General features: G+C 40.0%; 3 protein-coding genes across 3 annotated transcripts in view; 2 read left to right on the forward strand and 1 right to left on the reverse strand.

Moving 5' to 3' along the window:
- ndc1 (NDC1 transmembrane nucleoporin) overlaps positions 1–1,401 on the forward strand; it is a 14,451-nt gene extending 13,050 nt beyond the window's left edge. Inside the window, exon 17 of the mRNA XM_037681373.1 lies at positions 1,114–1,401. Coding sequence (XP_037537301.1) covers positions 1,114–1,401 — 288 coding nt within the window. The remainder of the gene's footprint in view (positions 1–1,113) is intronic.
- Positions 1,402–1,490: 89 nt separating this feature from the next.
- On the reverse strand, positions 1,491–6,856 carry dcaf8 (DDB1 and CUL4 associated factor 8). The gene is made up of 11 exons (XM_037681374.1): positions 6,561–6,856; positions 6,081–6,148; positions 5,539–5,634; positions 4,636–5,297; positions 4,108–4,248; positions 3,800–3,894; positions 3,070–3,180; positions 2,828–2,958; positions 2,481–2,588; positions 2,218–2,348; positions 1,491–1,706 (listed from the first exon to the last, which is right to left on the reverse strand). Exons 2-11 carry the CDS (start codon positions 6,112–6,114, stop codon positions 1,491–1,493), a joined length of 1,725 nt encoding a protein of 574 aa, XP_037537302.1. The 5' UTR covers positions 6,115–6,148; positions 6,561–6,856.
- A 4,102-nt stretch (positions 6,857–10,958) lies between these two features.
- LOC119414281 (guanine nucleotide exchange factor VAV3-like) overlaps positions 10,959–13,134 on the forward strand; it is an 81,399-nt gene continuing 79,223 nt past the window's right edge. Inside the window, exons 1-2 of the mRNA XM_037681375.1 lie at positions 10,959–11,162; positions 12,208–12,450. Of these exons, the coding sequence (XP_037537303.1) occupies positions 10,959–11,162; positions 12,208–12,450 (447 nt within the window). The remainder of the gene's footprint in view (positions 11,163–12,207; positions 12,451–13,134) is intronic.

Consider the following 13,134-nt stretch of genomic DNA (forward strand, 5'->3'; position numbering starts at 1 on the left):
TTGAAATAAGTTTTGATAAACTACCCATTTTCCTTCATTTTACCTGATGGCTCGAAGTTAAATCGAGAACATGTTTTTTATGATAAAGGAAAAAGGTTAAAAACTAGGGATGCACGATATTGGATTTTTGGCCAATATCCGATCAATACCAATTATTTATTTTTCCTAGACATACTTACAGAGACTACATATCTTTCTCTGCTGTGGAAGTAAAATACTACATTATTCTGCACGGTCTGTCAATTGGCCTGCTACCAAATGCAGATGCCAAAAAGTGGGCTGAAAATTATGTAACACTTTGTGTGTGTGTATATATCTATATATATATATATCTATATATATATATATCTATATATATATAGATATATATATATAAACAGTGCCACAGTGCCTTTTATATCTGTATTATTTTGATGGAATGTCCAATATTTAACTTAATCGCCAATATCGGCTGATACCGATACTATGCCGATAATATCGAGCATCACTTTTGAAAACCTTTCGAAATTTTGACTCGTTTGGGGGGGGGTCTTGTTCCCCCATATTCTTCTAAGATGGTGTAGGGCATTTGACTTGGAACCAGAAAGTCACAGGTTCAACTCCCCGCCATGGCCACATGTCGTGGTGTCCTTGAGCAAGACACCTAAAGATTCCTAGGTGTGTCTCACGTATGATGGGTTAAATGTAGAGCACTAATTTCATCATTGTACGGAAACGTACAACGATGACAATACATGCATACATCATAACTGGCTTATTCAGTACTCAGTGCGCCACTAATGCCCCTTTTCCATTAGTAACGGTACGTAGAACCTGTCCCTTTTCAGGACCCTTGGCTCTGTGGTTCTGACCCGGCTGAGTACGTACAAAAACGTGACGTCAGAAAAGTCGGTCACTGATTGGTCGGGGCGGAGTCACTGGATCTTCCAGAAACTTTTCAAAACAATGATCCACCATTTGCAATTTCTCAGACCGGAGCGGTGGCTGGATCTATTTTAAAGATTTTAAAAACAAAATGACAACACCGTGGTCTAATGCTGACGTTTTTTTGTGTTTGGTGGTCGATGACAAAATTCAGAGCAAGCTGGATGGAGCTCTGCTGGTCTACCCCAGTCCTCTCCCCCGGAGACTCGGAGCCAGGCGTCATCTTCCCTGATCCGAGCTCCGCTGGTCATCGTGGAAGATCCTCTGTGGTGCCGACTCGGGGTTCGGGCTCCGGATCCCGGCCTTGCGTGCTTCGAGCTCCGCTGGTCAACGCGAAGGCTCGTACGAGCTGGTGACTCGCAGAAGGCTGTTGCCCAGACCCTGGCCTCGCGTAATCATGAAGGCCGAACCCCGATCCTGGCAGACAGGCGGACCGGGACGGGTCTGGGACGGATGATGGAAGCGATTTTTAAATAAACTAATGATTTTTTTTTATACATAAAATGTTATTGGGGCTTAAAATCAAAGGAGGTGTAACATTTATTAACTTACAGTACATTGTAAAATCACTCTTCGGTCTGTATAACTTGTTGGTCAATTATATGAAAAAAATCAACAAAATTCCTTTTAAAAAAGGACATCAATGTGTCAGGAATCAATACCTCTTTCAGGCCCTTGAGTCCAGTGGGGCTCTCAGCTGTGGGGGCCCACAGTTTGATATCGTGGTCTAACCCACTGGTAGCCATTCCTGGCAGATGGGGATGTGGTTCCAGACAATTCACCTGGAATAACCCGTGACAATAAGTTTTATTTTTAATGTACAACACATAATACAAAAGTGCAAAAGAAGTACAAAACTGAGAGCGGACTGCAAATAAAAACTAACTGAACCAAACATTTTCAAAATTTCACTCAAGTTTTCGATGGTATTGTTGAGGGGTAGGGGAAATCACTCGGTCAAGCTTTTAGCCAAGTTTTAATACATTTCTGACAGCCTAAAGAATCATCGTGTTATTTTAAAACCAAGGCTGAAGTACTTACCAACTGAGTCCCAATACACACATGTTGATACTGAATCTACCATAACTACATAACCTGTCCTAAAGTATTTTAGTTTCTGATTTTTCTTTTCAAAGCACCCTTAAACTTTTCTTAAGTAATCACATTATAATTACAAAATTTTTATGCAGCATTTCCTTCAATGCACTGAAACTCTCTTCAAACATAGAAATGCATCTGCTTTTCAAATACGTGATGTGATTCCAGCTGAAACACTTTCCCTCTCCAACTTACCACTCCCCCTCTGTCTCCCTCCATAAACTGAACAATGCGAGCGGAGTACTTGTCCCACAGGTAGATGTGACCGCAGTCGCTGCCGCTGACCACAAACTCGCTGCATGGACCGTAGAAGTTCACACCTTTTACTGTAAAACAGACAAGAACTTAATGAAAACTGACAATGAAAGCCACACCGGCCAACTACTCTTCTAAAGTTTGCAGAGCGAGAGCTAATTTAAACAGCTGATTTATTGTAACAAGAATATAAGAAGAGGAACCTGTGGCGTTATTGCGATGGCCCTTATATCTCCTGCGATAGTCTGCCCCGTCGCTGTGGTTTGCATCAAACAGGTAGATGTCTTCGTCATTATAACTAGCCAGGAGCTCTAAAAAGACGCAAAGCGTAAAGCAGGTTTTAAAACTTCCTCTACCACCATGAAGAAGCTAATCTGGACTTTCAACTAAAAGGCAACAGCTTATTGAAGGACAAGATCTTAGACACTTGAAGTCACTGATATAGAAGGAGTTTCTAAATGTTAAATCAATACACCAAGTAAACATCAACTAGAGATTTCACAATTTCCAGTGTTTTCTAAAGCATGCCACTAACTGTAGGTTAATGTACCTGTGCCGTCGTGACTGTACACAAGGCAGGTTATGTTCGTTTTGGACTCGCTGGACACCAGATGCGAGGGACAAAACTTTTTCAGTACGCCGTTGTTATCATTTTCATTAATCTTCCTCTGATCATAGATCCTGAAGAGAGTAAGGTGACAGAAAATGAGCAAATGTTAAAATGTTACATTCATGGTTTTCCATTGATATGATCCGTGGCGTAAGAAACACTGAGTACAGCAAAGTCCATACCTTACGTACTGATCCCTCCCACCTACAGCAAACTGCTGTGTTTTGGCTGGATTGACAAAGATGGTGTACAGCCCAACTTTTTTATCGCCCTCCTTCACAACCACCAGTTTACTGCCATGCAGATATAAGAAGAAACAAAAGACAAGTGTTAGCCACAGCAAGGAATTTAAAATGAAAACACAAGAACGCTAGAATAAATATGAACAAAAGGTTCTTGTATATTACATTATTAAAAAATGTTTATTTATATGTGATCACAAGTTTTGCTCTACAGTCTGAATTTGCAGCAAGTTCAGTTTTTTTGTATTTTTTCTGCATCAAATTCAAACCCGGCGGCACGGTGGCACAGTCTGTAGAGCTGCCGCCTCTCAGCGAGAAGGTCATCGGTTCAAATCTCGGACCGGGGCCTTTCTGGGTGGAGTTTGCATGTTCTCTCCGTGCATGCGTGGGTTTTCTCCGGGTACTCCGGTTTCCTCCCACAGACCTAAAACATGCATGTTAGGCTGATTGATAACTCTAAATTGTCCCTAGGTGTGTGTGTGAGAGAGTGACTGGTTGTTTGTCTCGTTTATGTCTATGTGGCTGTGATGGACTGGAGACCTGTCCAGGGTGTCCCCCGCCTCTCGCACAGTGACTGCAAGATATGACCCCCATGACCCGAAAAGGAAGAAGAGGGTAAAGATAATGAACGGAAATTCAAACCCAAAGAATTCATCACACAATGGCTTACTTGGCTGGACGATCCAAGCGCAGGTCGATACCAAACACCACAGCGTCTTCTCCAGCTGACAGAAATGAGCAAGGCGAGTCTGGCTCCAGAGCCAGCTGATAGAAAGAGCAAAAATAAAATCTCATAAGAGATTGTACAGTACAGTGAAAGCCTTGACTCGTCATTTCTTTAAAAAGCCTGCAAAACTACTGATCGAGACTACCGTACACGTTTTTAAAAAAAATTGTAGATGTTTAACCCTTTTGCAAATTGTTGTACATCATTCAAGACATTTTCAAGTTTTTAAGCAAAAACACTTTCACATTCACCTTGTGCGCTGCTCCTTTATGCTGTGCGACCCGCTTTGTGTTCTTGCACCGCTGCGTGGCAGAGAGCTCAGCCACCCTGATCTGACCATCACGGGCGCACATGGCCAAGGTGGAGTCCCCACTGTGAGGCAGAAACTTTGCCTGTGTGAACCAAGGGCAAAGAGAAAAACTCATCTCAACTTCGTTATCCAAAAATACTTTTTGATTCTTTTTTTAGTGTGTGTAATTCCATAAATGGCCATTTAATTTTCATTACTTTTCATTTCTTTTGTCTTTTTCATAAAATAATTCTAGTTTATGATCAATTTATTTATTTTGCAAACATAAATGGGAGAAATCTTCACTTGCAATTAGGTCAAATCTGTAAAAATATACAAAATTCTACTCATATGAACATTTATGTATTTTATTAATTATAAATAAAGTGGCGTGTTGATATATAAAGACAAGCAACTTTTGTAAATGGCTCTCATTTAACTAGGAAATAATTTAAACGATCATGTGTTGCCATCTTTACCTCCCCCTCACCTGAAAGACATTACTCTTGTGTCCACTGTCAAACTCGAGCTCAGCACGGCGGATGGCCCAGTCCCAGATCACCACCCGCAGGTCGTCGCTGCCCGATGCCAAGCGTGTGCCAGAGGGGTTGAAGTGCAACGTGTTGACGCAACCTGCGTGTCTCTCCAAGCGGCCCTGGAGCTCCAGCCTCTGCACGAGGCCACGGGCGCCACACACGTGCCTGACAAACTGGTGGGAGTTCCTGCCGATCTCTCTGGAGCGCAGCGAGGGTACCGCCTGCCATATAGGGCCGCGCAGGTCATGGAGCTCTGCTCCCAGCCACGACTCGATAGCCTCATCATCGTCGTCGTCATCATCCTCATCCTTCTGCTCCTCTTCATCATCATCATCATCATCGTCGTCGTCGTCATCATCTGAGCTAGAGGAGTGGTTGGTGCCACCACTTGGTCTGTTTCTCTTTCGAGCTGCCCTTTTCTCACCATCTTTCTCTTTGGCTCTCTCTCGTCTCCCTCCCTCAGTCTCTCTTTCCCCATCCTCAGTTAAAGAGTACAGTCTGCTGCCGTCCATGCTATCCGTATCTTCGTCATCGTCTTCCCCATTGTTTGTCCCCGTCTCCCCATCCACGTCTGGCATAAGTTTGTCTCCAGATGCCTCTGATGTTTCTTTGGGAGCTACAAAATAATAAAAAGGGGACAGGATTTTAAGGCAATGCTGTTTCATTGTGAGAGTTAAGATGCAAGTGTATTAATAAAAAGGCATTGCAATTAAAATATGCACAATGCAAAACTAGTGCTAGATTATATTTATTATTGATGACTAAATAATTCAAAACGATTGGTTTAAACAGTTTCAAACAACTGAGGTATTGTATTTTTTTTAAGTGAGCTGTTGCAACAACAAAAGTAGGTTTACCATCTTGTGAGGAAGACTGTGTTTGTCCGTCTTTGCTTCCAGAGGCATCTTCCTCCTTGCACCGATCTTCTCCAGGCTCCTTGTCTTCAGAGCCGCCTAATAAACCCAAACATTTCCCATGATGATCTCTCACATTTCAAAATATCATAAAACATTTATAGTGTCATTGATTAACAGTGGGGGTGCACCGACTGCAGTTTTCTGGTCATCACCGATTTCTAAAGTCTGACCTGCCGATACCGATTTTGTTTAATAAGCGACACCGTCAGGTGTTATGAGGTCACAATGCACCTTCAATTTTCCAATATTATTTTGTGGAAAAACATACCCTTGAACAACATCCTAGAAACAATACAAACTTGTTTTAAATGGCCATGAGGTAGTGCTCTGAAATATAAATGAAGTGCAGACAATTGTCAAAACTAAAAAAAAAAATTAAATCGGTAAAATCGGTTTCTCGTGCAAGTATCGTCCGATTTCCTAAAATGAAGGAAATCGGGGCCGATTTATCGGTGCGCCACTAATTAGCGGTGAAACTTTACCATTATCCACAGTGGATTTGTCATTCTCAGCCATTCTCTCTTAGTCCTGCGTCGTCCCGAGGTAGAAACTGTAAATAAAACAACATTACGTTTTACTAACAGACGAGTGTACAAACAGGTCAGTGTCCAAACAACACGACGCACTGAAATTTAATCAACTTCAGCCTTCGCACTGAACATAAACACCTAGCTAGCTTTAAACTAGACACCAGGCTAATAATATGAGATTTACATGGATATCTTTTTAAAGTCACAAACTAACTGTGCTGCTAGCCAACACTGAGGCCCGACTGTTTTCTTTGTGGTGTCCAACACTGAGCTCTGCAAAACTGCGTCTGTTCGACTACGTAACTGTTGTTGTAGTAAAGCTACCTAGCATGTGTAGCTAAAATACTGAAACCACAACAGCAGCTGTGAAGTTCAGCCGAACATAAACACAGCAGTTGTTTTCACTCGCTAACTAGCAAGGGCTAGCGTTACCTCCACTCGAAGGCCCGACGAGGCGTACTTCTTAGTTTAGTCCTAATCTTTATTGCAGATTTCTTTTCCCCACCTTACTGCCCAGCAAAGGAGCTAAGTGCCTCGAGTAGGACTTCTCTGACGGGAAACACTCGACATTTGGAGCGCGTGCATGAAGCTGTTTGTTTTTTTTTCTTTGTAAAAGTCTGAGTAGAACCAGAACTAGCTGCGCTCACGCAAGGTTGTCTGCTCTGTTTATGTTTTGACCGTCCAGCTTCTTCTTTGTGTGCGTGCGTGTGTGTTTGTCGCGCCACTTCCGGTGTGTCGCGTTCGCCCGTTTTATGCTTTTATTTTGTCAACCGGAAGTTTACAAAATGCAACAATAATAATAATTAGTTTAAAACTGGTCAACGAAAAGTCTCAATAATTCAAGTGTTTTTGTGTTCTTTTTGATGTTCACTAGTTGAAATTAAAAGTAAAACTAAATGTAAACAAGAAAATGAGCATTTTTTTTTGTGTGAATGCTTATTGATTGCTGAAATTTGTTGAAGAAGCAGAAACTGAGAAGTTAAAGCTAAAAAAAACCAAACCACTAACTAAAAGCTAAAAGAAGCAGAGCTCCACCTGAAAGCTAAAAGGAACACCAGCTAACAATGATATCTGCTAGTCAAAAGTAGCAAAAGGCTAGCTAAAAGCTATAATTAGTAAAGTGATAGCAAGGAATTAAAAGTAGCAAAAGGTAAAAAGTAAAAATGTCAAACACTAGTTAAACACATCAAAGTCCATACCAAAAGCTAAAGTAGAAAATGGGTAGCTCAAATTTAAAAGTAGCAAAAACCTAAAGGTATAAAAAAATGTAGCTATAACGTGAAAGTATCAAAACAAAATCAACTAAAAGTTAAAAAAGTTAGACAGATAGTTAAAAGTAGCAGCTAAAATTAGCAGCTAAAAGAGCTAAAAAAATAGCAGAAAGAAAGATAAAAAAAAGCATAATGGTAGCCTAAAACTAAAAGTACAAGGCAAAAAAGAACACATATTTAAATGAAAAAAAATATATATATTTTTTTTGAATATTGAAGAAATCTTGGTGTAACAATGGAGTAAATAACTGTAAGCAGAGGTAAATATTTTATTTAAAATTATATATAAGATAGGGCAGCACAGTTGCGCAGTTGGTAGAGCCGCTTCTCCACAGAGAGCAGGTCGCCCTGGTTCAAATCCAGGTCAGGGTCCTTTCTGGGTGGAGTTTGCATGTTCTCTCCGTGCATGCATGGGTTTACTTTGGGTACTCCAGTTTCCTACCTAACAGTCACTAATGGTGTGCCACAAGGCTCAGTTTTAGGTCCCACTCTTTTTACAATTTATATAAATAATGTAGGTCAAAACGTTCCTGACGCATCCTTGCATCTCTACACCGATGACACTGTTGTTTATTGCCAATCAGCATAGTTGACAAGGTTTTCCAGCTTCTACAGTCTTTGGCATCATTCAGTCAGACTTATTTCATCTCAAGCTCGTGTTAAATGCTGACAAAACCAAAGGGATGTTGCTTTCAAACAGAAAGTCAGTGCCAGCAATTCTTATCTCATCCATGCATGGTGTTCCTATTGAGTTTGTAGATTCTTACAAATGCTTGGGAATTTTGGTTGATGCACATCTCTCTTTTAAACCACATATCAAAAACTTGATAAAGAAACTGAAATTAAAACTGGGTTTATTTTTCAGAAATAGATCTTGCTTAACTCTGAATGCCAGAAAATGCCTTTTAACTACTAATTTCCTAGCGGCCATTGACTGGTAACATTATTTACATGAACGCCGCTGTCAGCTCCCTGCAGATGTTGGATGTTGTCTATCATGGTTTACTAATATTCATAACTGGCTGTAATTACCGTACCCATCACTGCATCCTGTACTCCTTGGTCAGTTGGTCATCATTTTCAAACATTTGATAATGTCAATAGAAAGATCAAAGCAAATATGTTCTTGTTTTTAGCATTTTACCTTGTTTTACGGCACCCTGATTCATTGTTTTATTGCACAAATTTGATTTCAGCTGCATTTTTACTATAGTTTATTGTTATTATTGTTTATTGCTATTGTTGTCTGTTCTTTATATGTTCTGTCAAGAACAGATTCCTCTTGTAAATGAGAACTTGCGGCTCAATGAGACTAGCCTGTGTAAATAAAGGTTGAATGAATGAAAATCCTCTCAGAGACCAAAAACATGCACGCTGGGCTGATTGGTAACTCTAAATTGTGAGTGAGAGAGTGAATGGCTGTTTGTCTCTATGTGGTCCTGTCATGGACTTGTGACCTGTCCAGGGTGTACCCTGCCTCTCACGGTGATAGCTGGGCATGGGCACCAGAGAGCTCCGCGACCCAAAAAGGAACAAAGAAGTAAAAGATCATGGATGGATGGATTATATATACAATAATATAAAAAGTATATTTGAAATTGAAACTGTGTTTTGATGGAACAGAATCCCAATTTTATATTATTTTTAGTTCTTAATTGCATAATAACTCAGGACTCAGGTCCACATGACAAATTTCTTGCAGCCCAACCTACTTTTTTCCTGCACGTTGAAGTTGTTGAAACTGTCTTCAGAGCCATCTGGCTGCCTCACTTCGGTTGTGACATGATGGGATCCCGTGGTTTCCTTCCTGTGTTTATATCAGAGGCTTACCAGCAGTGATGGTTGCAGGACTGCCTCCGTTAGAGCTCCTTATCCCTCTTCATCTCACAGCAGTGAAACATACAGATGGCATCTTCCCAGCAAACATGCCATGAAGATTAGTCACCTTCTTATAATCCACATGGAGTGTTAGTTATGAATGGGAAACAAGGAGGGAAACTTTAAACTGTGGTACGATTTAAAGGGGCTAGTTATTTATCCTAAATATGTTGTAATAAAGGCTCAAAAACAAAATGATAAACAAAACAAATAAAATAATAATAAAAAAAACTTAAACAAAGCAACCCAAGTAAGAAGTAGTATGCACAGTAATAAAGTGCCAACAATGGATTTGCTATTTTTCCAAGAATACTGTTTTCTGCTTGAACTTAATTGCAGTAAATTTATTTGTAGTAATAAATAAATAAATAAAAACAAGTTCAGTTACACTAAAATTTACAGTAACTGGCAAACTTGCTGCCATTTTGCTGTAAGTTTTACAGTCACGTCTTCTTTGCTGCACAAAATCTACTGAGTTTAGGTTCATTTATCTCTTGCAAAGTCACGAACGACCTAACAAAACATTAGCAAACAAACAAATGAAATAAATCTGCACATTTTTCTTACACTGATGGTTAATGTGACCTTAAAAGAAAGCAAATGTTACGAGAGGCCAGCATTTGTGTTTGCTTATAGATAAACAGCCAAAGTGGCTGAAAATAGGTCAAACGTTAAACTTGACAGCCATATTTGTTTACACAGACTACAGCCAGCATAATGTAGGTCAGTCATATGAAAAAATGTTTAGTCTGATTTAGCTATTAGCTTTGTATGGAAGCCCATTTCCACCATAATAGAAAAATAAATAAAAGCCCAACAGGAAGACATAATTTTGACCTTTAAAGTCATAATTACGAGAATAAAAGTCCTAATTATAAGTTTTAAAGTCAGTTATGACTTTTATTCTCATAATTATGACTTTAAAACTCAAAATTATTGCTTTAAATTTCAAAAGTATGACTTTTATTCTTGTAATTATGACTTTAAAAGTCAAAATTATTATTTTAAAACTCATAATTATGACTTTTATCTCATAATTATAACTTTAAAACTCAAAATTATGAATTTAAAACTCAAAAATTTGACTTTTATTCTCGTAATTATGACATTAAAAGTCAAAATTATGATTTTAATAGTCCAAATTATGACTTTTATTCTCATAATTATGACTTTAAAAGTCAACATTATGACTTCCTGTTGGGCTTTTATTTTTTCTTTCATGATGGAAATGGGCTTCCACAGATTTGTTTACACTGAGTGTGGACCCCCATTTCAAATGTACTTTTCATATAGCCTATTTGGAAAACTATAAAAGTCAATTTATGAATGGCACTATTTTATATAGTTCATGTTTGGTTTCATTAATTGCAACACGTACCTTTTAAATTTAGATAAATACACAGAAATGCTTCCTAATTGTGATTGCACGATCAAACTTTTTTTTTTTTTTTTTGGCATGATCATTATTTGTATCTTTGTAAAAAAAATAAACAATAATTCAACAATGTGTCAACAGGCGCATCAACATTTTTGCAGCAGTTTGACTCATTTCAAGGGGCTGCTTCACGACCTGAAAATATCTCAGAAGGAGGAAGGGGAAGTACAGTCATCCTGAGGGGGGGTGTTCACATCATGTGCGCATAAAGCTGCTGCAGCTCTGTCGTTTTCCGACATCTCAGAGATGGAGTACTGGAGGCAGTGCGCGCTCTGGCTCATCGGCTGCAACGTGCTGCCGCCGAACCACCGCGTGACGGCGGACACGGCGCAGGTGTTCGACCTGGCGCAGACCCTGCGGGACGGGGTCCTGCTGTGCCAGCTGCTCAACAACCTGAGAGCCGACACCATCAACCTGAAGGAGATCAATCTGAGGCCGCAAATGTCCCAGGTAAAACCAAAATGGATATTTAAACTGTTCACCTTCAGATTCAAGCCCACCTGGATTTGTTGTTGAAGTGACTCTGGTTCTACACAAACCAAAGACTCTAGTTTGTTCAAGATCAAGAAAACAAACAGAATTACAAATTACAAGAGACATGTTGGCACATGCAACTTTTTTTTTTTTTTTTTTTGACATTTCCATCAAAAAGCATCACTGCCTGCTGCAAAAAAGTTTACATTAGAACAAATTTAGTGGATTTATTTCTTCTTCTTTTGCTTTGATTTTAGAATAGACCCTTAAATTGTGAATGTTTACAACTTAATGCACCATTTCCTCACTGTGACAGTTATTGACACACACTAAAAACTGCTGGGTTCATACTGATCCAATTTGTAACCCAGAGCTGGGTCAAATTCACTGTAATGCCACTTTAATTAGTGATATGTGACTTATCTGTGCTGCTTATTTTCCATGCTGCTGATCTCATGCTGCTGATCTCTTGACTTTATGCTGCTGTACCCATCTGCTCACCACAGACTCATGTTCGGGCTGCTGTTGTTACGCCGTATTGTTTTACATTATTAGTGTTTAGCGTATATCTTAGATCTCTTAGCGTACCGTTTGGTGTTTGTTTAGCATAGCCTATATCTTAATGTTAGATCCTTATATACTGTTTCTTTTTATACTTTTGCTATTTTGGGGTGTAACTGGGACCTTGTACATAATTTTGTTCCACCTCATGTGCCACATGTGATGCAAATGACAATATACTTGGCTTGAACTTGAACTTGAAATTTGGACTGAGGTGACCCTGAATCATGTTAACATGACATTGTTGGGTTGTTAGTTTGACTCAGCATAGTCAGTTTTCAACCCAAACATTAGGTTACATGAGTAATTTGCTCAGTTTTGATGTCACTTCACCTGTACACCCACATCAGAGGCAGTAGAAACTGTCAGGAAACATCTTCAACAAGATTACAGGACCAATTTCACCCCGGACCAGAGCTGTACTCTGCTGGACCTTTGACTTTCCACAACTTATTTGCAGTTCAATGACAGCCTTTACAGACAGGAGCACGGTTGTGCCGTGGGATTTCCAGTGTCACCAATTACAACCAGTCTCTACTTGGAGGAAATGGAACAGAGAGTCCTGGACTCCTTCAAGGGAACATCACCAAGTCACTGGTTCAGATATGCAGATGACACTTTGGTCAGAATCCATGCGAAAGAAGCAGAAGCGTTCATCAAACACATCAACTCTGTGGACAACAACATCAAGTTTACCAGCGAAGTTGCCAATGACAAGCAGCCTTTTCGGGACGACGGAAAGAGATGGAAGCCTCAACATTGAAGTTTACAGGAAACCTCACACAGATCAGCACCTTCTGTTTGACACCCACCACCCACTGGAACACAAACTCTCTGTCATTAGAACTTTACGCCACCGGGCCGAACACGTCCCCACAAAGAAAGAAAGGAAGGAAAAAGAACAGAAACACATCAAAGAAGCTCTCCAAACCTGTGGATGTAACTGGGCCTTTGTCAAATCAGCAAACAAATCCAAAAAACATGCTGCAGAACAGAAGAGGGAGAAGAGCAAACACAAACACATTGTCATCTCATACGTTGCTGGAGGATCTGAAAAACTCAGAAGGATTTTCTGCGACACGATATCGTGGTACATTTGAAAGCCCACAGGACCCTCAGACAGAGGTTTCATCCCAAGGACAGAACCCCCCAACTGAGCGGTGTGTCTGCAGTTCATTGCAGTAAGGAATGTTCAGATGTCTATATTGGAGAAACTAAATCTCTGCACAGACGCATGGCTCAACACTGGAGAGTGGCTCATGGAGTACACACGGTACGCCCGAGTATTCATTTTTTCATTTACCCTTTATTTATACAGGTTAGTCTCACTGAGTCACGAAAACTCATTTTCAAGAGAGAACTGTTTAGGGAACAGATGGTGGGAGTT

The sequence above is a fragment of the Nematolebias whitei genome, chromosome 9, assembly GCF_014905685.2.
Source record: "Nematolebias whitei isolate Nwh7 chromosome 9, NemWhi1, whole genome shotgun sequence".
NCBI classification, from domain to species: Eukaryota; Metazoa; Chordata; class Actinopteri; order Cyprinodontiformes; family Rivulidae; genus Nematolebias; species Nematolebias whitei.